The sequence below is a fragment of the Plutella xylostella genome, chromosome Z (genome assembly GCF_932276165.1).
Source record: "Plutella xylostella chromosome Z, ilPluXylo3.1, whole genome shotgun sequence".
NCBI lineage: Eukaryota > Metazoa > Arthropoda > Insecta > Lepidoptera > Plutellidae > Plutella > Plutella xylostella.
Window position 1 is genome coordinate 9,609,739 of NC_064012.1, and position 27,688 is coordinate 9,637,426.

Genomic DNA, 27,688 nt, shown 5'->3' on the forward strand with positions numbered 1-27,688 from the left:
TCCAGGCTAAATATAGGTTTCCCTAGAATTATCTGTCTATTAGTTTTATATCTTAATTCAGGAAAACCTGAGGTCTTCTGGGACTACCTCATGCATTCGTTCAATACCTATAAAGCCATGAAAGCATGGATCAAAAGGAACAGAACATAGGGTGATAGAGTATATCATTTTCAACAATTATTAGCTCTAAGATTCAGCTCTGTAAGCACAACAAAACAACAAAAAAGGAAGAAATAATTCAGATTTATTTATATATCTATTATTATCGAAACAAAAATAACTAACGCTTTTCCCCTGGAGTATGATTATGTTCACTATTTCATGAAAATCCGTATTTGTATTCGTAGCACCGTTTGTTCTCTTAGCACCTTTGAAATAGACTTGCAGGTAGTTTAGAATGGAATTTTAGTTTATGATAGGTCTTTTAAATAAGCCCTACCTAGTCATAGCTAGGGAACCGGTCGCGGTTGCGCCTCTCACTTGCGGCACATGCACCTAATAGCTAATGGTCACATTTATCCAACTAGTGGTCCATTTACATTCAAAATATATTTGAGGAAGTTGGTGTTGGTAGTACTGATTCCGGTTGAAGGTTTGTTATTTTCTCTTTGACAGTGGTAAACCTACAACCATACTGTAATACTATAAAAAATCGTAACGATGTTTAACGGGAACAGAATTGGACAGTTTTATAATGAGATGGACGCCCTAGTCGCAATCCTATTAACAAAACGGCAAAATTATGTTATTATGTATTTAGAATAGTGTAGATCCAATATTGTATAGGATAAATCATACATAAAAATGTACATATCCAGAACTGATCAACTTTCTAGTTTAATCCTTCAAAAATTTATTCGTGTAGCCATTCGTGGTATACATTCTAGTTTCAGTGAAGTTGTTTACAGTTAGTAGCATGTAGCCCGTTGCTTGTTGAGTGATGGCCGCCACTCACATCTCCTTACCATCTGCTTCCAGTGGTTTCACCCGACCAAATAGGAAATCATTTTATTTATAGAAAAACGTTAGTACCTAATTTTCTATGCAACCTGACTTTGTAGGATTTTCTTAAATAAAAGTAAAGGATCACATTTAACATTTATTTTCAGAGTTAAAATTACGTTGGAATAAGACGGAACACCCATATACACATTTATGTGCTTAGTCGCGCGTGCTTATTGTTAGACACTACAAATTTACATATATTTTCAACAACATTTAAATACATCAAGATATATAATTTTAATTAACATTGTACAAACGATATAGTTCGCTACAAACATTTCCTATGAAAATACTGTATTTGATCTTTTGAATCTTTGGAACCTTTTATTAAAATATACCTACATCTGATTAAAATATTTTTTTTTCGTTTTTCATTGCTCACAAAACATTCATTTCCTAAAAGAGATAATTAATGCGTAATTGAGTACCTAAATATACATTATATTTGTCTGAATAAAGCTCTAACTTTCTTACAACTACATCATATGGGAACATCTACGATCATTTCATTTGTGATGGCAACTACTTCAGAATTAACTTTAATAACGGATAAAGACAAAATCTACGTATTTCTACTTCTATCGCAACTGGTTATGTAATGGAGGAGCTATTTGTCCAATCCTTAAAACTAGAGGAATATCGCTGTTGCGCTTTAGGGACAGGGCTACCTACCAACAAGATAATATGAAAAAACATTGTACTACTGAACCTAAACACATTGTGAGTAGTTCATATACATTAATTACTCCATAGACACAATTAAATTATGGCATCTGCAAAAGTTGAAAAGCACAAAAGTATAAGCGAAACCTTTAGAACATAATGCATGGCATCATTATCGAAGTAGAAAGTCTCGTTTAATACATCGTTATCAATACGGCGTGTTAATCACGATTCGAGATATAGTCACTTAGGTGATAAAGATGACGTGCATTGTGATGCAGCCGGGAAAATGATGATTTACCTTGAAACGTAAAAGCTCTATTGTAACTTACATAAAATAAGATTATAATATTAGAAAATTAGAGTATTTTTCTTAAAACAATATCGCCTTGAATGACTTAAACATACACACTTGTATTCAAAACAAGACAAAGTAAACGATTAATATCACAGCAAAGAAACTAAATCGGAGCACAGTGACAGCGACGGCGGCAATAGGTGCGGCGGCGGCGCTGCGCAGCGTGTGGTCGAGCGTGGAGGTGGTCCCAGCGGACCCCGGCCGCAGGCACCCGCCGCCGAGACCTGCCGGCGGAGTCTCCACCCGCACCAGCGAGTCCGAGTGCTCAGGAACTCCGGCTCATTCCTCGGGCGCCGACGGTCCTTGCCCCGTGTCGAACGTCGTAGTCGGCTTCTCGGGAAGCGGCCGATTTATCATTTTTCCCGACGAATTCGAGTTGGAATGAGAGGGGCTCGACTCGTTTGATCGGACGGCGCTCCGTGGCTTAAGACCTGGCGAGAAGGGCAGGAGACTGTCAGCCTGCGAGACTTCAGTTGGACTAGAGCTTGAACTGGAGCTAGAACTATTCTTCTCACGTAACGCATCCAAGTATGGGCCACGGGGCAACAAGGCCTGTTCACCGACTACATCAGGCATTATATTCAAGACAGGACGTCGGTCGTTGTTTGCAATCTCAGCATATAAGTGTATGGCGAAGTCTTTGGGCTCGAAGTATTCGTGTGCCAGAGCAGTCTGCCGGTTGTACGGCGAGATCGGAGTCAGTTTATCCAATGAGGGAGTCCGTGTGCCTATGCTTTTCATTTGCTTTTTATTTTTTCCAAGTCTTGGAGCCGTGTTCTGGAACGGCAGCTCGTAGACATTCTCTACGACAGACAATGTTGGTCTTGGGGAGTTACAACTCTCTTCTACTTTGATAAGCTCGTATAAGTGTTCGATCATTTCCCGGGCTTCCACGTAGTTCTCAGGGTCATCTAGTTTGTCCTTCAAACTTTCAAGCAGTTCCTTTGTCAATTCCTCAGGTAACGTTTGGGTTTGCTTGTCATCAGTTGGTACCATATCCTGAGTGTATCTGGGCAATGCGGTTTCTTGGACGACTTCAACTCGTGGGTCATTTAATCGTTGGCGTTCAGAATATTCATGTACTGCAATTTGGGATATTGAACCTGCATTATCAATTCCGCTCCGATTCGAATGACAGCATAGACATGCAAAACATGATGAATGTCTCTCCAAGAAGTTTTTCAATGTTCTACAGTAGCCTTTACGCTTCATCCATTTTATTAATGATATCAATAAAACGATTATGAGACAGCCCAAGACAGTAACAACAACTATTCCGATAACTTTTTTGTTCCTGTCGCTTAAGGCTTCTTTTTCTTTTCGGGCATGTGGAAATCGGGGATTCTTTATTTCTGGTGTTACTGCTCCTCTGTCTTGAAATGGTAAACATTTGATACTGTCGCCATCGTTGCAAACTCCATCAACAAATTGTTTGACTAGCATATTTTGCTCGGGAACATTGAAACACCTTGCGAAGAATTCGTTGATAGTGCAGAAACTTTGGTCCACGAATGAGTCACCGGATTCAGCTCCCATTACTTTGGCTAACCACGGCGCAATATCGCAGTAACAAGCTTGACCGTAGTAGTTTTTCTTGTATTTGATACCATCAGCAAGCGAAAGCTGAGCTTGCCCAATAAATCCTAAACTATTATCGTGTAGCGTTTCGATTTCATTGTCAACAAATACTAGTTCATGTATAGTAGCTCCAGGCGCAATAATAGCGTCGGGACCAAGTTCATCAAATGAATTCCTCTCCATCAAAAACGAATTGCAATAGGCAAGTTCAAAAGCCCGTTCACTAAAGACGTTGAATTCACTATCCGTTATGATGACTGTAGCCACCGTCACGTTCACCGCACCCGTCTCAATGTTTTCAAATCTGGAAAGAGATATAGTTCATTTATGAATCATATCGTAACTCGTGTAACTATTGTTTAAATAAGTATGTATAACCATGTCTGATAGTTCGAATTAAAACGACATAGGTAATACTCACGTGGAATGTGAAATATTGAGCTTCGAAACGGCAGACTGCAGTGCGTTGGACGAGAGGAGACGTACTTTGCAGCCGTCAAAGTACAGGCTGTTGATGAGTGATTTCTGTGCGAAGGCTTGCGCGTGCACATGGCTGAAGGAGCAGTTGATGGCCATCACCACGTTGTAGGTGTTAGCTATGAAGGCGTCCGCGTAGATGTGCTCCACCGACACGCTGTGAAGCAGGATCAGCGCCGCCGACGAACCAAAAGTCTGGCTTGGGAACTGCGGGACCGTTGAGTTCTTCAACTCGATCTGAAAAGATTCAAACATCCCTTTTTTACACATGCAGCGCAGTTTCGTTGTGACAGCTTTATAATTATTTTAGTTCTCCGTCACCCAATCGATCGCAGTGCAAACTTTTTGTGCGCTATTTAAAGTTGGTCTAAAATTCAAGTTCAAATGTAACAGCGTGTTATTAATTCGCTTTGCAACCTGACACTTTATAATTGAACGCGGCAGTTCTTTGTTTAAACATGGAATTCGCTGAAAAAGGTCACTCTATACTGTTATATCGGCTTATAACTAGATGATTGAATGGTATGTAAGAGTATAGTGACTGACCACCATGCCGGGTCCGTGTTGGCCGATGTTGGCGGCGCCGGCGTCCAGCGTGAAGGTGCCGGGGCTCAGCCGCAGCTGCTGCACTCCCTCCACCGTGATCTTCAGCAGCCACGAGAACGGCTCCGAGTCCAGAGACACGAATTGGCACTCGCTGATGGTCACCGACAGCGGTCCTGCAACAACGACAAACTCGGTTAAATTACTTACACGGGTATGCGTGCGCTTCGGCCTGATTAGTGTTAGCATCCGGTGTTGGTTAGTTTTAACGAGGTGGCTGGGCTATTCCGACTATAAGGATTTTGGAGCCTTTTAGAGGAAACCCCACTTTGAAAAAAAAATCAGTAATGCTATTTTTGCATGGCTGACGTCTTTTCGTGAACAAAATAAGAGCCCAAAGTCCCCAGAGGCCAAAGGCTTTTGTACGGAAATTTGTTAGACATAATTTTATGTAATTTAATGTACATACATAGCTCATGAGCATTACAAAGCAACACAATAGTTAGTAGGTAGCTAGTGCTCAGCGTTTCAGCGCTCCGCGAAATTCCGCGATATCATAGTATCGACCTATAATTTTGTAGAAATGGAGTACTTAATGCCATTTTTTTCCTGAAAGCTTTTATTATATTTTCGCAAAAAATATACATTTATTGGTACGATTCTTTTCAATTAAATTAAGTAGCTTAACAATATAAGAAATAATAGTTTCATTCCTAAGTCTTTATGTAGAATTTCTTGTCCTTCATACATACTATCCGATCAAGCAACAAGTACGAAAATCCAGAAAGAAAGCTGAGGCATCCCTATTATCACTTCTTTATACAAACAAATTATGTGTCTATTGTCTTAAAAAGCGCGTACGATGAGCCGGCCTATGAGTCATTATCCCGTAAAACACGAGCACGATGTCGGGGAAATGCGTATTTTTAGCCGTCGTCGGTCCGCGGCGAGTCGGCCAGCGCCGCCCGCGCTAACCTAGTCTCTCTCGACTGTTCACTCGATTATATGTCCACAGGTTTCACGTTTGAGCTTCCGTAATTTCGCAGACCAATCGTCATAATCGGTTTAAAACTATGAATAACGTAAACGACTACATATTTGATGTCGTATTTCGCTTTTTTTACGACGGTCTCTGCGTCACTGGAAACAGCTTCTGGACACATGTTTCATTGGGAGTTATTTAGCTCATGCCACGACTTCCTTTTGAGTACGAGTTCAATGATGATTATCATCGTCATAGAAACAATAATGTAGTATGGTTGATTTATGAATATTTTGGGTAGCAACTAACCAAATGGAACAATTGCTACATTTGTAAAAGTTTCGTTAAATGCGTAAGTACGGGCAGTACAATAAAGCATTGTTTGGTTTCTTTAGATGAACTTCTTTCAAACCTGAAATTTGCAACTTTAGTTACCTACTTGTTGTTACTTATGTACGGTATTTTTTTTGCTAAGAACTCGAACATTTACCTACTGTAAATAGGTATAATGCTAAGCGCGACGTAATTATACAAACTGTTGCTCTTTAACTGTAGAAGTTTAGAATGCTTTCCGAAATATATATGTGGACAGACTGCATAAATACTGAAATAGAATTAATATAATTTCTTACAACAGGACATAGACGCAGAAGCCATCTATTGTTCGAGTCCATTGAAGCTGAATACACCATACGGCATTGTTGGATCTTTAGCTGCAATACTTCATACAAGTGCATCGCACATTGCAAGGAAAATAAATTAATAAAATCTATTAGAAGACGATAGCTCTGGCTAGAAGTAGTTGTATTAGGATCATTTGTAGTGAAGTCACGCAACGATAAGAATGCCGTACACCACAGGTACCCATCGGGATCCCTTCTAGTTTTTTTTTTGGTATGAACGTGTCCAAATTGTAGGACTGTCGCTAGCATTTTAAACAATACACCGCCCGGGTCTATCTGTGAATACGTGGATACAGCTAGTTTGTTATGGCATCTGCGGAACATGAGGGTTAAATTGTTAGTATGTGACAGACTACAATAAATTAACAAGCGCGTTCTAGAATATGCAATGATAGAGTTCGCTTTGCATAAATAAATAATAAATAATTATCTAGGAATATGCGCCTGCTCTTTTGTAACAGCCCAGCTCAGCAACGCTATCGCTCAAAGGTACATTCACGGTAAGGCCACGTTATTATTGTAAACACAACATGTATGAACAATCGCTTATCAGTCGATGTAATAAAGCTATTATATGGTAGGATGTAATTATACAGTGGGTGATTGGCTAAACGTGAGCCTTTTGTGCGAGTATTATACTGGACAGTCCTTTAGGGTGATGCCCCATTGGTGCGCTGCGTTGCGTTGCAAAGGAACGTCCATAAAAAATATGGCAGCGACGACGCAACGCACCATTGAGGCTAGCGGCTGGGAGACGGGAATCAAATGCATTAAAAACAGCGTTGTGTACGAAACGTACGACCGCTTCCGCCCGTCGCAAGTTTCGTACCAGCAGACTTACGGAGCTTACATACCTTTCAAGTTGGAGAAGGCCTTGTCCTCGATGCGTATGGTGTCGCACTGGTGCACGTCGAGCACGAGATGCACGACGTTGAGTGCGACGGCGGCGCCTCGGCGCAGCAGCAGGACTCGCGCCCCGCTCACGGCCACGTGGCGAAGCTCGCTCAGAGCGCTCAGGCTGTGAGCGTCGAAGCGAACCGCCTCGGCGCCCGAGATCAACAGCTCCGTCGTCGAGTTGGGCAGGTCGCCCTCCAGGATGTCCAGTTGCTGGGGATTATCGGAATTCACCATCAATATCAACATTCTAAAAGTTTATAGCTAGGTACATTGATAACTCAAATATCGAGTTGAATATGGCGTTTACATAGTTTACCACAAATAGAGAGGAACGCTGGTGGTCTTTTATAAAGGAGGGGGAGGCAGTCAACAACGGATACGGGCTCTCTGATTGAATTACGCGCGTTCGGCAAGTGGGGAAAGTCAACGGTGCCGGGAGAACACCTACGTTATTACTACATCCATTACATTCATATAACCACAACGCTTTGAGTTGAAAGTAAAAGTAGACAAACTTTCAACTATTGTTTTATTTAGCGCACCGATGAATTGGGCGCACTATTTTGATAATCAGCGCCCATTGTGTGGGTCTGTCTTATCTAAGCTATGCTATTACGGTTAGCTGATAAACAAGTTGGCTCCTTGTAAATGTATGTTATCGTATCGTCTTGCAGTTATACCCATTATAGACGAATGAATGCCGATGTGACTCACAATTTTATGATTTAACAAATATGGTGAATGTTTGCTGCGTTTTGTTCCGTTCTTTATGGCATGGCTTGACTCAGTTTAAAGTACATATTTCCGTTGGATAAGAATGATTGTTTGTAAACATTTTGTATCGGTCGCAATAAAAATACCATTCCATTCCGTGTAGGCCCATAGGTAGTGAGAATCGATGAAAAAGAATATTCTTATACAATAAAGCAGACTCCATGACTAAACACTGGCTAGGATCCAATCCAAAACAGTTAACTTCTGTTTTGTATGATTTTTGTTTATTAATCATTGGTGAAATCTAAATCTGTTTAATTATAGGTACCTAATATTAAACATCTACTTATCATCAATTACATTTGCCTGCATCGTAACAGGCAGCAGAAAACAGTTATACAGGGTTTTAAAAATACATATAAAGAGATGACTCATTAATAAATGAGTATTTATCCATTAAAGCTCAGGACAGAAAATGGTGAAACTTGTCCTTTAAATGAAACTTGTTTGCAAGTTGTGAAACACCTCAGCGACTGGACGGGGCGGCCGACGCCATTTAAGGCTCCCACCGATGGCTGTGAGATAACTGCCTCTTGCAATATGCGATCACTTCATTTTTAAATCGAGCCGGGTAGCTGACCCTTCAAAATGTTACTTGCTAAGCTAAATAAGACGTGCTTTCGTTATGGATTAATCGTGAATGCCAAAACGTAAGTTATACAAGATACTATAGGAAAATAAGTCGGTATTAGTACTAAATTTAAAATTGATATGTATAAATAAGTTAACAAGGAAAACAATAATAAATTTTAACAGCGAATACACAATGTAGTAGAGATTGCTGAATGTAGTTTAAGCTATATTTTAAACCAAAGGTATTGACTACGTCACACACACGTAAGTAACTACATAGAATAACGAGTACTAGTACTACAGTACTTGTTATTCTATAGTAACTGTAATCGGGTCGTGAAGTTATAGAACCTATGGGCATGTATTCCTATTTTATTTCCCTGTGGTTATTATTTGTAAACGAATAATTAGTCCTTTTTTTCAACCCCTCGTACTTCTGTAAAGGTTACGAGCAAGATAAATCTTAGATAAATTTATTTAATAAACGCACTGGACACCTTAGCTGGAAAATAATATGAATATGAGTACTAGCACCTAATTACCACTCAAGATGCAAGTAATTTATATGTAGCGTAGTCTAGTAGGTATCGTTTAACAACCACCATTACGTTCGCAAGCACCACGCACCTACTTTAGTCAGCTAGATAACGATCTCATAAAATTATATTTTACCTTACGGCCGGATGCACTTGTAATAACTAAGTTTAGATGGAGCGTGCCTAGTTCTAGATCTGATTACCTAAGCTATTCTCCAGATGTCGAAATATTTCGAATCAACAGTCGGATTCGCCGCTTTGTTAGGCCTCTAGAAAGTTTGATTGTATCGGCACGGAGTTCGGATTTCAGCTCTGGGATTGAATGATTGCGTTAGTTTATTCCCTCACACCCATCCCATTTCCATATTACAATGGAACTGACATATAACTGCAAAAAATAGTTTCGCAGTGCACCTTTATTATTATTCGTCGGGGATTACAGGCGTGAGTGTTTATGTTACGAAATTTAATTAAACTTTCAGTCTTCTCTCGAGATGATACTCTACGTAGCTCCAGAACTTTCTAGAAACAGAACACATGTACCTAGTTGTATATTGTAAAATTAATATTGCCCATGATTCATTTTGCCTTACTCCGAACTCATTAGCAAAAGATTTAGCTATTAGTTAAAGAGCTTAGTACACTAGTACAGGTAGGTACAGTGGGTTGGACCTTGCGCCGTTCTTATTTCACCGGTAATAAGAACTTAAGTAAAGTTAAGCTTGTCTTGCACTGTACCGTACAGGAGGTACGAGGAAGCGGGAATCCTTAAGAAAGGCCGAGGGTATGCTGGAGCTGGAAATTGTCTCGAGAGGTTTCATCTCCGATTAGAGCCAATAATAGTACAAGGCCCAGTATTATTTTTATCTTCTTATAAAATACACGTTATCGGTGCATTCCCTGGACTCTCAGGCTTGGATTTGCCAGCTATAAGCCCTACAAGTCTTGTGATTATGGCATGATATAATATACAATCAAAGGCAATGAAAAAGTTCCAATGACATAGCACCAAATTACTCCTAAACGGAAAAGACTAGCGCATAAGAATATTAGATAATAAAAATTGGTGCCGGCATTTTGTAGGTGGTTCTTTTTCATTGCTCGCAAATGTATGTATACGTAAGATTTGGTGATTTGTCTGTGATCGTTTGTTCTTGAATGTGACGGAAGAAGACGCGAATACAATGCGTCGTGAGTTTTGATCGACCGTGATGGGATATAACTCAGCAGAACAATGGCTGGGAGGATCCAGCTCTGATGAACCTAGATATATTTCACATTTGCAAACAATAACTTAAATAACTACTATTATTTATAATATTGGCATTTATTTTGAGATGTTTAGTAATTAAATATAGTTTATTATAGTCTTTAATAAATATTGGCTTGGTAGTTAGCCTCTCGGCAGCGATAAGCTAAATCCAAGCTACTCAACTTTTATCGACTTGTATATTTTAATGCAGAATTGTGTACATTATGCATAATATTATAGTGTGGTATAATTGTATCCCATTGAAAAATATGACACAGGTTCTATACTTATGTGATTAACTTCCTTATAAGAGCTTTAATTTATTACGAAAAACATTACGGCATAACATAACAATAACATATGCCTGAATATTTTGTTCTTAGTTTAAAAACATAAGTATCAACTTTTCACGAAGTAGCTGTCCATAACCTCGCAAAGTTCGGAAGCTTACATTGGAAAATTGCATTATTAATTATCAAACAGACGGGACCTAGAACGCCTAGGCACCAGCCAATGGGATTACGAACCAGGCCTTATCAATTTAGCTGCACAAGTTTAAAAGCTGCTCCAACTGGTTAAAAATGAAAGTTCTATTCAACTGAAGTTTATTTAAAACAAAACATAAGCTCTGATTGTGGGTGCAGAATCGTAACGGAAGGTATTAATTGAGAGCTTATCTAGGCCTACTTCGCAAGGGCTCAAAGGTTCGAATTGAGTGCACATAATAACTACTCGTATGGCCTAACAATCGCTTTGAATCAGAGGCGTTCAACTCCTTTATTCAGCTTCAATTGCCAAGATTTGCTGTTTGAAGAGTGTGTTTGGTTGTATCCAAGACTTGTGCAGCCAAGTGCATAAGGTACACATTTATTTGCAATGCCTACTTCTGAATCGTTCGTGTCCTTATTCCTACTCAAGAGCTGTTTGAGTGAGACAACGCCGAATTAAATTAACTCTGATTTGTTGTTGTTTGAGAGCTCAGGGTGTCCAAATTATGATAAGTATTTTTACTAATTTTGAGTACTTACAATGTTATTAATTAATTTGCCTGTTTGCCATGTAAATTGTAAAGAGTAAACGAGGTCTAGGATTAGGTATAATGGGTTCGTAGTAGTCATCATGGGTGACTCCTATATAATGATAATGAGCCAATGACTAAGCGACTATTATAAATATTGTTCTTAAAATGCGGCAAAAACATAACTATTTGCAAAAATTTGCAAACATTATTTTTCGTCCACCTTTTTTAAATGCCTAGGAGCCGTTAAGATCTTGCTGATAATAATTTTCCTCCTGTTTTCAAATTCTGACCAGTAGGGTAACGTAACGTACCTTGGGACGCTTGTACCTCGGGACATTGATTGTATTTTAAAAACCGGCTAAATAAACACATTAAAATTCTACCCTAGGCATAGTATTTTACTCGCTTGGCAAAACTAGTGAGTCTCGTGATCATACCAGCATCTAGTGTGTGGTGAAGACAGTATGAAGTTTTTTGGAGTCAAAAGTAGCTTTTGTATAGTTTTTTGTGTTGCTTTATCTCATTGAGGCATGCTCAAAATAAAGACATGGATGTCACGTATAACTTTTCAGTGATTTAATTTTATGACATGGCAATTATCTGAAAGATTCCTATTAATTAAAAATAAACATATTTAAATTTTGGTTACATATTCCTTTTTTGTACCTTGGGACACGATTAAATTTGTACCTTGGGACACTGTTTCCTATGGCTTTGTACTATGGAAAATGCAAACATCTAAATAACGCCTTATATCTCTGTTCTTATTAGTGCCAGAGTGAAACTAGACAGAAGAGAGATGCAGTAAATAAATAAGAACAGAGATATAAGGCGTTATTTAGAAGTTTGCATTTTCCATAGTACAAAGCTATAGGAAACAGTGTCCCAAGGTACAAACGTGTAACGTACCTTGGGTCAAAACAAGCATTTTAACTATTATCTTAATTTAATAAAATCTGGCCACACTAAAGCTTAAGCACAAATACTAGTGATAATAGATTATATATCCTACCGAATAAATAAAATTTCACATTAATATCTTAGTTGTACGCTGCGATAGCTTCATTCAAAGTTGGGGTAGTCGAAAATGTCCCTAGGTACGTTACGTTACCCTACCTATCAAATTTAAGTGCAATGATTTCTTAAGGTTAAAATATATTCGTCTTTAATTTACTGGATATAACTTATTCAGTCGAAAAAAGCAGTCTGGAATCAAATAATTTATTTAAAGTATTTTCACAGGTCTGAAATAAAATTCTACTATGTAAGAAACATAGCACGTGAGAACATTTGCACCGAAAAGGGGTGACTCGTTTACAGGCGACACCTCACCTTTATACAGATCTCGTCACATGAGTAGTGGCCGCAGTCATGACACAAATTAGGTCATCATCATTATAAAATAAAACATCAAATAGATATTCCTAAAATAACCATTTCATCGAACTTGAAATAGGGACGGGATGTATCGCTAGCTGCGATGTACAGACTAGAGACAAAGAAGCGTTTTCACAGTATGATCATTTCGGAATCAGCCCATGACTGTGACGTGGTCAGTGTGCTACTTCCATTATAGCAGGCCTCTGTGAGATAATGACCTCCAGTACATGTGTCACGATCAGAGGCAAGTACGCTGTGTGTGTCTGTAATATTGTGTCTTGGCCGGTGTAAACAATGTTAGCCCGTAGGTTAGCTATTAGGCTATTAACGGTTCATGATTTGACGGCACTGCCCTCCTGTTGTCATACGCGGTGAAATTGCTAGTTTGGTAATTGGCGCTGCGATTACATGCCGTTACGATCCAAGTATGGCAACGTAAGATTTTAGACCAACTTCGTTTGATGAAGAGTACCATCTAATCTACCTTTCGTAGAGTATAAAGAGTGGGTTCCGCTCATCTGGCATAATCTTTATTGACCAAAACTCATTTCGCATAACTTGTATGGTCTAAACTTTTTTGGCCGAACCATCACTTTGCCAAGACTTATGTGGCATAAGGCTCGTTTCGTCTAAAACTCTTTAGGCACAATCTTTAAACATCTAAGTTTCGTTTGCTCAAATTTATGTTCGTCTATAACCTATGTATAATCTTGTTTCTCCTAATGTTATCTTAATAAATAATATATTAAGTATGTTGTAAGTGTACAAATTGTGGTATTTTTCTCCTACATCCCGAAAATCACGATATTGTATGATCAAAAAATCGAAAGTTAACGACCAATATAATTATTACAAACCCCATGAGATCGAAACCTAAAAGTAGGTGCGACGACGAGCAAAGCGAGGAGGAGCGTGTTAGGTGCACATGTTCATCAAAACCAAAGCGGAGCGCAGCGAAGCGGAGCGGAGCGTTTTCCAAACAGCGGAAACAATACAAGGCACCAGTTTGCGCTATGTAGGGAGACGCTCCGTCAAAGTTAAAGCCAAACGAATATTATTACTTTGTATAAACCTAATAAACCTATGCCATAGCATTATTAGGCTATTCAAGATTTGGCCATACCATTATTAGGCTTAAAAATGTTATGCGAAATAACTTTTTACTAAACGAGATTTATGCCATACGATTTTCGGCGTAACGAGACTTTGACCAAACGTTACTATGCAATACGAGATTAGGCAAAAAAATCTTATGCCAAAAAAGGTAGAACCATAAAGAGTAGTATGAGCCATCGATCTCAGTTTTATTACCTTCGTCGGATAGTCCAAGGTTCACGGTTACGTTCGGATGATATCAAGCCAGACTCTGGCTGAGGCAGCGCGATGTCGTTGGTTTAAAAACTAATTATTATTTGTTTGTGAACGCGGCATCAAAGCGACTGGTAGTGAGGACGGATTGTGACAAGGAATGCCGGCCACAGAATGCCCGTTTCATTTAATATTAGATTTTATTCCCGGAATGAGGCGCTCTCGACTTAGACACAAATTTGTGAATGAGTTGCTCCTTGTCTTCAGTAAGGATATTGGGACGGATTTGTTTTAATGGTAGTGTCCAAATATTGCGATCATAATTTGCCGGTTCAGATGTTTTGTACGAAAATAATTTTATATTGATAAAGGTAAGTTAGTAGTATTTAGCTTTTATGAGTTGAGTTTTCATATCCAAAAACATTTTACACGTTCTCTCGTTGAAAGAGGCGAAATGATGAAACTTTTACAAGAAATGCCTTTTACAAGTAAAAACAAATTGAGCAACAGGCCTGTAAAGAACACTGAAACCTAAAAAAACGAAACTGGAAAAAATGGTTGCTGTTTGTTTCCAACATTTAAACATTCAGACCCGACAGCGTTATAATTATTTCCCGTTATTTAATAAATGTGTATATAAGTACATGAAACTATCACACAGGTAGAGACAGTATTGTATTTGCTATAGTATGATAACTACATACTTACGTGTATTTGTGTTTTTTTAATGCAAAAAAAAGTTGCCATTTAAATCTACAACACTCTATTTTTCCTAACATGTCTTGTCTACGATCCACACATGTTCGGATATCATCAGCTTTTCTTGTCCTTATTATAAATTACTTTACGAATGGATCATAAATGAAAGTATTTATAAGCAAAGTGGTAATAAAATACCAAGAATACTATTAATTGCTTAAATATTACATGGAAGACTTGAATTTAATCTTATCTGTTAACTAGTTCCTCCTAACTAGGGAGGACAACGGTAATAAATATTTTAGAAAAGAATAAAATTCAGTGATCAAGTTTTTATTTGTTTGATTATGTTTATGGAATAAAATAAGGATTGCACATGAACATACTACTGGAAATGCCATCGGGAGTAAATTCTTATCTGAATTTGTGCCAGTATGTTTTGTTCATTATATCATATAGCTGATCCCGCGCGCTTCGCTTCGCATTAAAAAGTTTTCCCGTGGGAATTCCGGGATAAAAAGTAGCCTATGTTCTTTCCCAGGGTCTAGACCATATGTATACCAAATTTCATTCAAATTTGTTCAGTAGTTTTGGCGTGAAAGAGTATATAACAGACAGACAGACAGACAGTCAGACATACAGACAGACACAGTTACTTTCACATTTATAATATTAGTTAGGATTCATGAACTTCAATCATTCCGCAAAAATCTCTGCGCAATTGCATAAGAGCTTGTCGAAAATGTAAGAGTTCATATATTATAATTAATAAATAATTGATACAATGTAATTGACATGGTGTTCGGCAGTGCGGGCCGGCGGCGGGGTGGCGCGGGGCGCGGGGGGCGAGACCGCAGGAAGCGCTCTCTCATTAGGTTTTTTTTATGGTTTGAGCGTTGCACCCGACGGGGCGCCCCCTCCACTTGTTGCTTCGTCTCGACGCGTGTGATCGCCAGCGGCTCATGTGATTAACTCTTTTTTTACCCGAACGCTTCTTTGGCCTTTGCGCGTCTATACTTTACCGTAACCCCTCCGAATTTATGTTGGATATCGATACTGTATGGCTGTGCATGATCATCATAATATTTATTCTTGAGCTTCGATGGGTTTATAAGGATTTCGCGTGGGAATAGCGGGTCAAAAATTGGCATGGTGCAAAAATTGTGCTGTGGCTCCAAATGACCAACCAAGAACTCTGCATATCTCTATATTATTATCTATCAGCCAATTATAAATGTTGATACGGCTTTAAAATAACCAAATTATAATAGTATGGAATTACTTGACATTTTTGTTAATCCCCATGTGTGATGGACGTGTATGAACTAGTAATCTTGGTCCGATCATAGATGTTGGGCGGCCAGCACCGCACGTACAATAAGCTGCACACAAAAGCATCGGTATGAGCAGGTAATGAGCTTCCGGAGTGCCTCCCTGTAGCCCTGTGGCACGCCACACCACTCACTTTACATCAAACTGCATTCAAACTGGGACTTGACAGTCAATATTTCACTTGACAATTTAATTACGGCCCGTCCCTATCTCTGCAATAGCGAATAATTTAATATAACGGACTATAGGAAGAGTATCCGAGTACGGCTCGGGTGTAGGTAACGTTTTATTGTATCATTGTTTTTGCTCGACATTATTGCATACTATTCAGTTGTACCCGGTAAAAGCATTTAATATCTTTCGGAACTAGCTACTACGGAGAAAATTTCTCCGTGATATTACCTGATATAGTAAGTATTTCACTTTTCAATCATTAAGTTCTAAAATAAAGTACCAAATGTAATGCTATTTTGAAAAAAAAAACTATGTATGCTCTAAGATTCTGTCACTAACAACACTGTTGAAAAAAATACGCATTTTCTATACAAATGGCTCTTATTTATTTCTCACTACTAATTTGGATAAAACTACAAGAACAGTATCAATAGATAAAAACAGCATCAATAGTTAAAAATAAGATCGATAAGAAACAGTAACAGTCCGCTGAGTCTTCTAACTTCAAATGTGTGAGTTGTTTGATACTGCACTGTAAGAAATTCATCGTAGGCTTATCACTGAATCTCAGTAGGTTCAATGTTAAAATTATGAAAATCAGTTCACAAAATCACCGATTAGGGCTGGTATCGCAAACTTATTGTTTTTGTTACTATTATATTTTTCAGTACTTACTAATCAACTGAACATCATAAGTAGTTAACGGGATTTCGATATCATCTTTTTCACATTCTCGTGTTCCCGGGTTTGATTCCCGGTTCAAGGGTTTTGACTGCTCTTAATGCAGCAGGGCCGCGTATTTTGTCATGACTTGGTACTCATGACAACGCGTCGTCGTCGGGTGACTCAGGATCAGCTCGATGTCAGATTTGCAAATTGAAGTCACACCGTAAATAGATCCGACTCTGGGCTTGTATTTAAAGGAAATAATCCATAGAGTATTGGCTCTTATTCCTAGGACACTAGGTTTATGTTTCGTTTCGTTTCGTTTCGTATCAAGTGGGTTGCTGTGTTTATAAGACTTTATCTCCAATACTTCAAGAGTCGGTCATACGATTCACACGTATTGATACTAAACATCAATCGAAATATATATAACAAATAAAAATTATATTGGCAAAATGTTCTAATCAGCTTATCTTTAATATATTTTATCATATACCCATTACCCATGGCTTAAGTAGTAAGTATAATAGGGACTCGTACAAAAACGAATTCAGTTTTGTATGAATCAAAGACTTCAAAGAGTTACTATGAATGCAGGTATCTACATAACTTTATAAATGCAAAGCTACATACTAAATTACGTAGGAAGTACGACGGTAGAGTTACTAGATGCAAAATGAACAATTATAAATAAAAGGAATAACTAGCATTTCCGAAAGTACCTAGTATGAGCTGTGCCTTTGAATTTTATTTACTACCTTTTTGTACGATATTTGAAGGTGTATTTATTCAATTATTAAAAGCGAATGGAGTTGCAAATAATGTGGTTGGAACCGTTAATAAAATTACTGCGAACTTGATATTGGTCGGACAAAATTAAATATTACAATCAGTGACATAACCACGACATAGCGCTTGAAGTCACCCCCACATTGACATAATAAAATATTATGTTTTGGAATCATTTTGGTCTCTATCTCAACCATTTTTGATGGCATTATCCCATATTTCATTTAACGTAATTCGTGTATTGTATTTATAGGGAAACTTATCTAACAGGCAGACTTTCTGTGACAGAGAGGACATACAACTTAAGATTCTCTAGTTTAATTCAATTGCGTTTATGCACCAACATATTGTAAGCTCTTATCTACGGATCTGCATATGCCTTTAAATATTCACATAAAATCTTCTTCACATAAGCATAATATGAAACTTGCCGTTAATGATAACTTGGAGCTATGAAAGTGAACTCGAGACTACGATCGTAGATAAAGGGTGTAGGATGAGTTCATGGTTAGAAATCAGACACCATATAAATAACTATTTTTGTTACTGGCATATAAATCATACCCATGTGTCATAATCATCACAGCATCCAAGGTTCAAGATCATTCAGTCTATTAAAACTAACCGGCAAATATCAAATCTATAAATATGTTTTATAAAATCCTTCGTCACAATACAATTCAAAATTAAAGGTATACCTGGCCAACCTCTACTAGGCCTACCTACCTAGTGATTGAACTGCCACACTTGCTTTGCTACCAGCAACATAAACATAACAAACACTGACCACAAAAAATCTCTACATCTTGAATGAAACACGTTTCCTTTACGTATGTGTGTGTGTGTGTGCTCCGTCTCGATTGGAAAGTTAAAGTATCCGTCGAGATGAGTGTGTGGTGGTCATTGTTCCTACCTTATCACTTGGCACGGTGCAGTTGACGACGGTCCAGGTCGGGTGCAGCGCCGGGGAGCACTCGCAGTATGATAATTCACAAACACTTTGTCTCTGAGACAATGCCAGTAGAGAGAGATGCGCGAGCGCTGCGAGGAAGAGCAGCGCGTGTAGACGCGCCATGGTGGTGGCGGCGCGAGATGCGCCGTCCGAGCGCGTCGCCCGCCCGACACAGACTGTCGCTGCCTCGCTGATGCAGCCCTGGCTCGCCCGACGCGCCGGCCGCCCGCAGCCGTCTCAACGCAACCCGCCGAGCACGCCACTTATCAACACACAAACTAATTATCAATACCGAACTATCATTACTTAAATTCACACAATCTTACCTCGTTTAGTTTATAAGCGTATCCTAATTAGGACATTTTTGACTCCGCTCGCTGAAACGATGACGCACGGAAACATTTTCAGTAATAATTTCTTTCACAAGGATAGGTTTCAGGTTTTAGTAAGCGGTTGGTAACATCTAAATCGACGTGAGAAATATATTTTCTTGTTTTGTAAAATACTTATAGTTTCATGATGATGATCAATGATAATTTATGATCATCATAAAATTATAAGTAATTAAGAATTTATTTAAGGAAGTAAACTTATTAAATCGCACATAATTATCCGTAAAATTCATTCTAAATTAAAATAACAGAATACATGTTGGTAAGTTGGCATTAGGGCGTGCAAAACCGGTTAACCGGTTAACCGGAAAACCGGTTAACCGGACAATATATCACGGTTTTTCATAACCGGTTTTGAGAGTTCAAAACCGGAAACCGAAAACCGGGTTTTCACCGATTTTAATCGTATTTTTATATACTTTTTTACATACATTAGAAGTTGAATCCATAAACTCTAAAAATAAAAGAATTTGTTTATCGGTTGGCACACTGATGGACACTAGATTAATGGTGAAACTCGTAAAAAAGCACTAACATATATTATTGTATGGAAATTGAGTGACGATTTTCTGGTGCATATGCCGGCACTCTGCCTAGGCGCAGTAAAGCAAACACGACGTCAGTGACCGTTGTGTGCGTGTGAGTTCACATTTTTTGCTGTATGAAAACTTATTGCTGTGTGAAAAAAAGGTACTCTGGGTGCACATAATTATAACGTTGAAATCTGGCCCAATAAAGCACAACAAGGTGGTCTTCATACAAACTCTAGGTAAAACAGGACTGCATTGACCGTTGTTGAAAATATAATTAGGCCAAGTGCGGGGACTGCATTCGACGTTATGGACTTTTTTCATGAAGTGTTGAGGACGTCAAATCAAATGCAGTCGTGTCCATCAATGAGTTAGGCTTTCTTTCGTTGCGTTGATATGAACAAATCTGTAATACATCAAAAAACATTCATCATCTTACTGCTACTAAAGAGTGGTCGTAAGAATCAGACGATAAAAGTTTTTTTTTCAAAATCTGCCTGCATGTTTAAAATATACAATTATTGATGATAACAGAACGATATAAAAACACCATTAAGGTGCCACACACTTTTTTTAGATGTGATAACAGTAAGTACTATGATAATTCTTATTTAACTTTTTTTCCTGTTCACTAAATTATTAATTTGTCATATGGTTGATTAAAAATAGGTAAGTATATCATAAAAAAATGTTTTATTCGTATGTTTTGTGGATATCTCTATCTAAGAATATGGGTTCCTTGTTTAATTAGTACTGTATGACAAAAAATATTTAAGTAATATCAAAACCGGTGAAAAACCGGTTACCCGGTTTTGAGGCTGAAAACCGAAAATTCAAAACCGGTTTTGAAAACCTTCCGGTTTTGCACGCCCTAGTTGGCATACCTAGGTAAAGTCATATAATGTTGTGAAGCGTCTATTTTTGCCCGTAGTTCCTTGGATGGGGTGCAAGTCGCAAGTCGCAACACTCGCAACATATTGTGCCGGGATCGGTGGCAAGTATTCCGTAAACGAGTCAAATAAGTATATATTTATTCTTGAATGCGGACAGGAATAGATTTATAAAAATATGGCAGCACGTCCTCTAGTATATTGTATAGTAAAACCACCAAACGTACACGATATAGGTTTATTTCCATGACTTTCAGCATTATTCATAGTTTTAGCAATAAATTACATTTTTATAATCCACACCTCGAACCACCATTTTTCATCCCAAAACCCAATTGCCTCCTTTTTCTGACATCTCGCCTGACATCTATTCCCTTCTGTCAATCAAATGTCAGTCTCCCTCAAGAGCGGTGTTGCCACTATTCCTCGTAACATAATAGAATCAATTAAAATATGAATTAATGTTGTGAAATAATACCCAATTTAGGATACTTTCACAGTGAACCTTACACTCGTCCATCCTGACCTCGTGTATGTCCTCATACACGGATCAAAGTAGACACAAAGGCACCTTACACTCGGCAAGTGAGACTGACTATCGATAGTATTAATTATACCTAATATCATTAAGTAGGTAGGTCTACACTAATATAATGAAATTATTAACTTTAACATCAGACAAAATATTTGTATAAAACAATGACTTAACAATCAATCAACAGTTATCAGTGTAATTGTAACGTTAATGACTACTCCTTGTACATTGTAATAACAATTTCATAAAAATGGCCATAATAAGACGTTATTTTTATATAAGTAAACGAAGAGATAACAATCTGATAATCCATCCATTTCTAGTAGTGAACCGTGTATCCAGTACTTGCTAACCCATCCATTCTAGCAATACTGGATACTTAACAAATCAAAATCTGCTAACCCATCCATTCTAGCAGACTTCAATTATTCCTATCTTGCAGGGAATCCAGTACCAGCTAACCCATCAATTCTAGCTGTACTGATAGAAAACTCATTAGTCCTGCAAACCCATTCTTGCAATACTGCAAACCCATTCTTGCAGGACTAAGATATTACTAAGTTACATCTTCTTAGAGCTTGAACTTAATCCATCATAATTCAACATCGATTCATTAAATGACCTTGGTCCTTAAAATTCATCCATTAAGTATTTTTACAATAACAATCGTCTGGATCCTTGGTCCATATCTTAATACCATGATTAACTTTAAATAACATTAACTTTACTTTGATAACTGTTGTTCTTCAAATTATCCATTTAAAATCCATCAATCCATAATATCCATATACATATCTATCAATATTATTAAATAATTAAGTATATAATGTTAATATTAATTCCATAAAATTCATCCATTAAGTAGGTATTTTTACAATAACAACCTTCTGGATCTTTGTTTTGTTCCATGATTAACTTTTACATAATATACTTTGATATAGACCAACTATAAAGTCCTGAAAATAAAGAGTGCGATTTTGCTAAGACTTTTTATCACTGTCAATAATTATTTGCTTACAGTTGGTACATTCATTTTAAAAATAACATGCCGATTGATAATAGCTTTTTAACGGGTATGTTCTTAAATAAAAATAATAAATCGATTTAAATACAGTCTTTAACAATTAGTTAGGTTCCACTTCCGTTTCCATGACTTTATAGTTTTGCTGTAATTGTTATTCTTCTAATCATCCATAAAAATTGCATCAATCCATATCTATTATATCCATCAAAACATATATTACTTACTCCTTACAGATTAAACTACAATGTCACGCATTAATATGAAACTCTGAAAGTTATTCACTCCACAACTGGTATTAAGTACTTATAAGTATCCTTAAATAATGTTTAAACAATGAAATATATCAGAGGAGCAATCGTAAGTAAAAACCTAGGTACCAATTAACCTGAGATGTCAGAAAAAGAACTTACATATTATTATTTTTTTGTGGATTTTGATGTCTATCCAAAGTCAAAGTCATTTTTTTTTTTTTGATCGTGTACATTTTTTTTAAATTACTCTCCGTTCGGATAAGGGGGGCTCTTTCTGTCTAAGGAGAAGAACGGAGGCAAGAAACTCCTGAGCCATCTTTTCAAAAAAAGACTTAAAACTAGTTGGTACTTATACAATACTTATAAGCTTAATAATTATTATTATAATAATATGAGCAGAGCCAAGTACTTATCACAGCCATGCATTAACGTCCTCTAAGTAATCATCAATTTTATAATAAGCTTTTTCAAATTAATTAATACCTATTATCATGAACATAAAATATATCAGATGCAATCTGCTATTAACTGAAAAGATACCATTAAATCCCAAAACTATTATAATTACATATAAGTAGGTAATTGCAATTTGCCGAAGATGGAACTAGGTAAGTACCTATACAATACAATGTAATCCCTGAAATCCCTTGCTGAATGAAGTTATCATTTCACGAGCATTTGAGAGCGCAGAGAGAATTAAGCTTAGGTACTTATCCAAATCTATTAAGGGAAAGTAGCAAGTTGCCCTATATTTTTATTCAAACAAAAGTTGCTCCAGATTTATCCAAAACTTTTGATTTAACATAACTGTTAACCAATGTAAATCCCATTTAAAATAAATATTAAATAACTAGGTACCCTAGGTACTTCAGGTACACCTTGTTTTGATTTTTCGATACCGCTCCAGCTTTATCCAAAACTTTTAATTTTAACATAAGTAGGTACTTAACTGCTAATCAATGTAAATCTCATTTAAGTTGATTATTTATAATCACAAAACTTTAATACCACAGGGATTCAAGCTTCCATATCTAGATTACCCATCCCCTCGAGCTGCCATCCATGTATGACGATATTCAGCATATTAGTCCATCAATCCATTCATCCTTGTATGATCATGACAAAATAATATAGTCTCATTTGTCCTTAAAGGTCAACTTTGTTCAAACAAATAGATAAAAACGTCAATTTAAGACAAATTCGACTGATTGTACTATTCCATAGAATGATGAACTATATTCCTTGAGTAAGTACACTGTACCCCTTTTATATCTCTAGTCCATCCATCCAAAGATTGTCTGGAAGAGATCACTATAAGCGATAAGACCGCCTTAACTAGGGTATTAAGTGTCTATGTAAAATTGTTAATTATTTCTTGGTGTACAAATAAAGAGTACTCTATCTATCTATCATGTTCTAGAGAATATTTAGTAGGTATACAATAATAATAATCACAGCAGAAACCAACGGGCAAAACCTACATATTATTATATATCCAAGTCATAAAATTTGATAAGTAGGTAATTAATCATGTTTTTAATTCGAAGCCGGTCTAACTTCCCTGGATAAAGAGTACTTTAATAAGTTGAAAACCCCACTCTCCTACGCAACAGTTCGAATATACATTAACTACAACATGTAGTAAATAGATACATCCATCTTTTCCTCAACTCCATCTCCGTGTAAAATTCCAGACGCTCACACTCACAAATGTTCACATACCTCATGATATTCATATCCACATTAAGCGCATCCAGTAATATCCGCAGGTCACAATATTGAACTGTGGAAACTTCGAAAAACACACGAGTCCTGTTGTAGCAACCGCCATTCGCCAATGGCCACATGGCAATATAAGATCAAAATTCCCTAGGCAACAGAAACTAATCCATCTCTCAATATCCGGTCGTCACTTCAATGTAAGCCACCTTTAACCATCTATAACAGCAATAATATATAGGTACCGTCTAAGTCACTATATGCCAAGCCTACATTGAATATTACGTAGGTAACTTCCTATAAGTAGAACTTTGCAAACCCTCATAGACTGCCACAAGTTGTAGTGGCCCCCAACTAACTATCTTTGGAAAATCATAACATTAGTCCATAAGATTTTACCTACTAGATAAACTATAGGTATGGGTGAAATAGATCCGATAGTTAATTATGCAATGCAATTAGCGCACAGTCATGATCCATACATACATACCCATTAGAGAAAAGTAGAGTCATCATCATGATTTCATCTACTATACCTACCATACTAAATTATATACCTAATACCTATAAGTACCTTAATTTGGCTGGAATCCTTAATATATTATTAATAAAATAAAATTATTAGATCCAACTATAACACTTGAAATGCAACATATAAGTATTTATGACACACAGTCCCAGAATCGCAAGGCAATGACAAAAGGCATACAGTATTCCGTATTGTAGCTTCATTTGAAATCATTGCGAACAGACTCAATAATGGCTTAGGAATTTTAAACTCAAGTAAATGTATGTAGGTACCTACTGAATACTTGTTAGGACATAGCGTCATTCAAGTCCGTCGACCACACCTGACTGATAGGTACCTACTACACAGATGCTGGATACAAGATTCGCTTCCACCTACCCCATCTTCATGGAATCAACAGGCCCACTCAACAATAACCTCTATGTGAGTGGGTAGACATACTAAAGGTTTACAGAAGGTACATGAACCCTTCAACGTGGTCGAAAACGGGTGAAAAACCAAAGAGTCTCGCCCTGCCGGACATCAGTCCCTGCCAGGTCACTTTATTTCCTTCTTTACCACCTTATTCCCCACCAATACTGCAAGCAACAACAATGTTCCTTTCAAGTAAATGTCATTAGCTGAAGTAGGTAGGTATATCAAATATTTTAGATAATGAATCAAAATCAAATGATGCCCTTGTAAAACTGGGTACATTTATGATACAAAGAATCATTCAATCACAAAATGAATTATAGCACCAATGACACCATATCACATGACATATTTTAAGAGGAGGACTCTAAGAATATAATTATCGTTTCGGTTCAATATAGGTACACCACAAAAGATTAGGTACTTTTATACCTATTGTGACTTTACTCCAATTCCATATCAAAATTAGTTACGCAATTATTATGCGCAAGATTCCATTTTTACATTGGAATAATATACAAAGCCCGACCAACAAATTAATTACTCCTCTAGTGCAACCCTTCTGTGACTCACAGCCAATGCAATCAAACCATCAAGACTTCCTCAAATGAACATTCCATCATCAAACTTGAAGCAACTGTAAAACCTCCAAAATCACTACCTATATCAAATAGCAATTAAGTATAAATAAAACATTCCAAGATAACTGTGCAACCATCATTCAAAATTAATAACAATACCAATTCCATGGAATTCATCCAGGTTTCAAATTAATTTTCCCTTTCCTTATAACCATAACATAGGTACCTCATACCTTTATTAACCTACATTACGAGTAACTTTATGCACCTGATCAAAACTAACTAAATAATATGTAAATAACACCCAGTTCGGTGCTCCTTATAATAATCATGGTGATCATGCAACTGAAGATCAGCTCCAGTCCTGTTGATGACAGCGTCGCCACTGCCGCCCGTCGGCCATTGAGCATGCGAACCGAAGTTCAGACTCCCGCCTCAGTCTGGTATGGTATAGTCTGGTGTCTTCGGTCTGGGTACTGACACCACTGATAGCCATCTCCTCCACTGTTCCTCTAGCCTTGGTCCGGTTGATATTGATGTTGACAGCCCTGACAGCCGCTGTCACCACGGCTCCAACTCCAGGCCTGCACCCGGAGATGTAGACGCTGGCAACCCCAGCCGCACTGCAGCCGCACCACCGCAGCCGCAGGCACAGCTCCAGTCGCACCCCAGGCACAGCCGCACTGCTGCCTCATCTTTGTCCATCTTCAACTGCATCTGCTACATCCCATATATCTTGAGTGGTCCAGTTTTCTCGTCTCGTCTCCAACTCAAACAAAAAGGAATAAATTTATATTAGTAGGTATACTTATTATAATTTTATACACAGATATTATTATGTATAACCTTCAGGGTACATTAATTATAAAATACATGATGACAGATAAGGTGCATATTAAATAGATAATCCTAATTCAGCAGTCTTCAATACTTAATATATTTGGTATCTTTGGCAGCTAAAATAAAATGATTATATAGGTAATGACCCATAGTAATTTTCGGTAGTAAGTTTAATGAGCCCAACGGTATAATCATACCCTTGTTACACCTAATGTTAACATAGAACATTTTCATAAATAATCATCATTTATGAGAATTTAATTTAAGACTTATAGTCAATAACAATGACTCACGTTTATCATATTAGGCTATCTAGTATTTATAAATAATATCTACCACACGATAGGTAGTAAGCGTAACATCGGGAAATCTTTATCTTTGCAGAAACTAATAATTCGTAAAACCCAATAGTACTTTACTCAGAATAATAATGCTAATATTTTAAAGTAAAGTAAAGTAATCAAGGCATCGTTTTTGAACGCTCCCTGTAATGTCAACACTGTCAGATAATCAAAATGACAGTGTCAATGTCAGATGTCAATTGAAACTGGATAGTTCCCTATATTTTAATAGATGTCGCTAGCATATCGGATTATCGATATCCAATAAAAATCTAATGAAAATGATAAATATGAGTAATATGACTATTCCGAACATTTCCTTACTATTACAAGACATAATAACATAACATTACTACTATTCGTGTGTGATCTACTGGTGAAGACACAACATTTTGATATTACGTTCATCTCGGCCCGATAAATTCCAACAACAAGAATCACAACAAAATTTATGGGAGAAGGTTACTCACCGCTTCTGATCTATAGTAAAACCACCAAACGTACACGATATAGGTTTATTTCCATGACTTTCAGCATTATTCATAGTTTTAGCAATAAATTACATTTTTATAATCCACACCTCGAACCACCATTTTTCATCCCAAAACCCAATTGCCTCCTTTTTCTGACATCTCGCCTGACATCTATTCCCTTCTGTCAATCAAATGTCAGTCTCCCTCAAGAGCGGTGTTGCCACTATTCCTCGTAACATAATAGAATCAATTAAAATATGAATTAATGTTGTGAAATAATACCCAATTTAGGATACTTTCACAGTGAACCTTACAATTGCATTGTCACGGATTCAGTTAGCGAGAGTAAGCTTGTAACAGTAGGATCTATTCGGGCGAATTTAGAGCAGTTGAGGTAGGTAAAGGTACTACTGTGTATGATCAATCATCAGTGTGTCATCAGTTTAATATGTGAGGATAATGGACAGTTTAGTAGTTACTACGTATTTATTGAAAATAGGTCTAAGAGTACATGCACAGATGGCCCA

At 37.3% G+C, this 27,688-nt stretch overlaps 2 protein-coding genes and 1 long non-coding RNA gene across 3 annotated transcripts in view; 1 reads left to right on the forward strand and 2 right to left on the reverse strand.

Annotated features, from left to right (window-relative positions):
* The window catches only part of LOC105384136 (E3 ubiquitin-protein ligase MYCBP2), a 107,830-nt gene that overhangs the window by 34,434 nt on the left and 45,708 nt on the right, over positions 1-27,688 (forward strand). The window lies entirely within an intron of this gene.
* Positions 1,087-18,906, reverse strand: LOC105384128. Its single transcript, XM_048632671.1, has 5 exons — positions 18,604-18,906; positions 7,144-7,396; positions 4,628-4,800; positions 4,026-4,318; positions 1,087-3,908 (listed from the first exon to the last, which is right to left on the reverse strand). Exons 1-5 carry the CDS (start codon positions 18,763-18,765, stop codon positions 2,306-2,308), a joined length of 2,484 nt encoding a protein of 827 aa, XP_048488628.1. The 5' UTR covers positions 18,766-18,906; the 3' UTR covers positions 1,087-2,305.
* Positions 24,577-27,472, reverse strand: LOC125491215. The gene is made up of 2 exons (XR_007268189.1): positions 27,159-27,472; positions 24,577-26,276 (listed from the first exon to the last, which is right to left on the reverse strand). It is a non-coding gene; the product is annotated as an uncharacterized LOC125491215 (long non-coding RNA).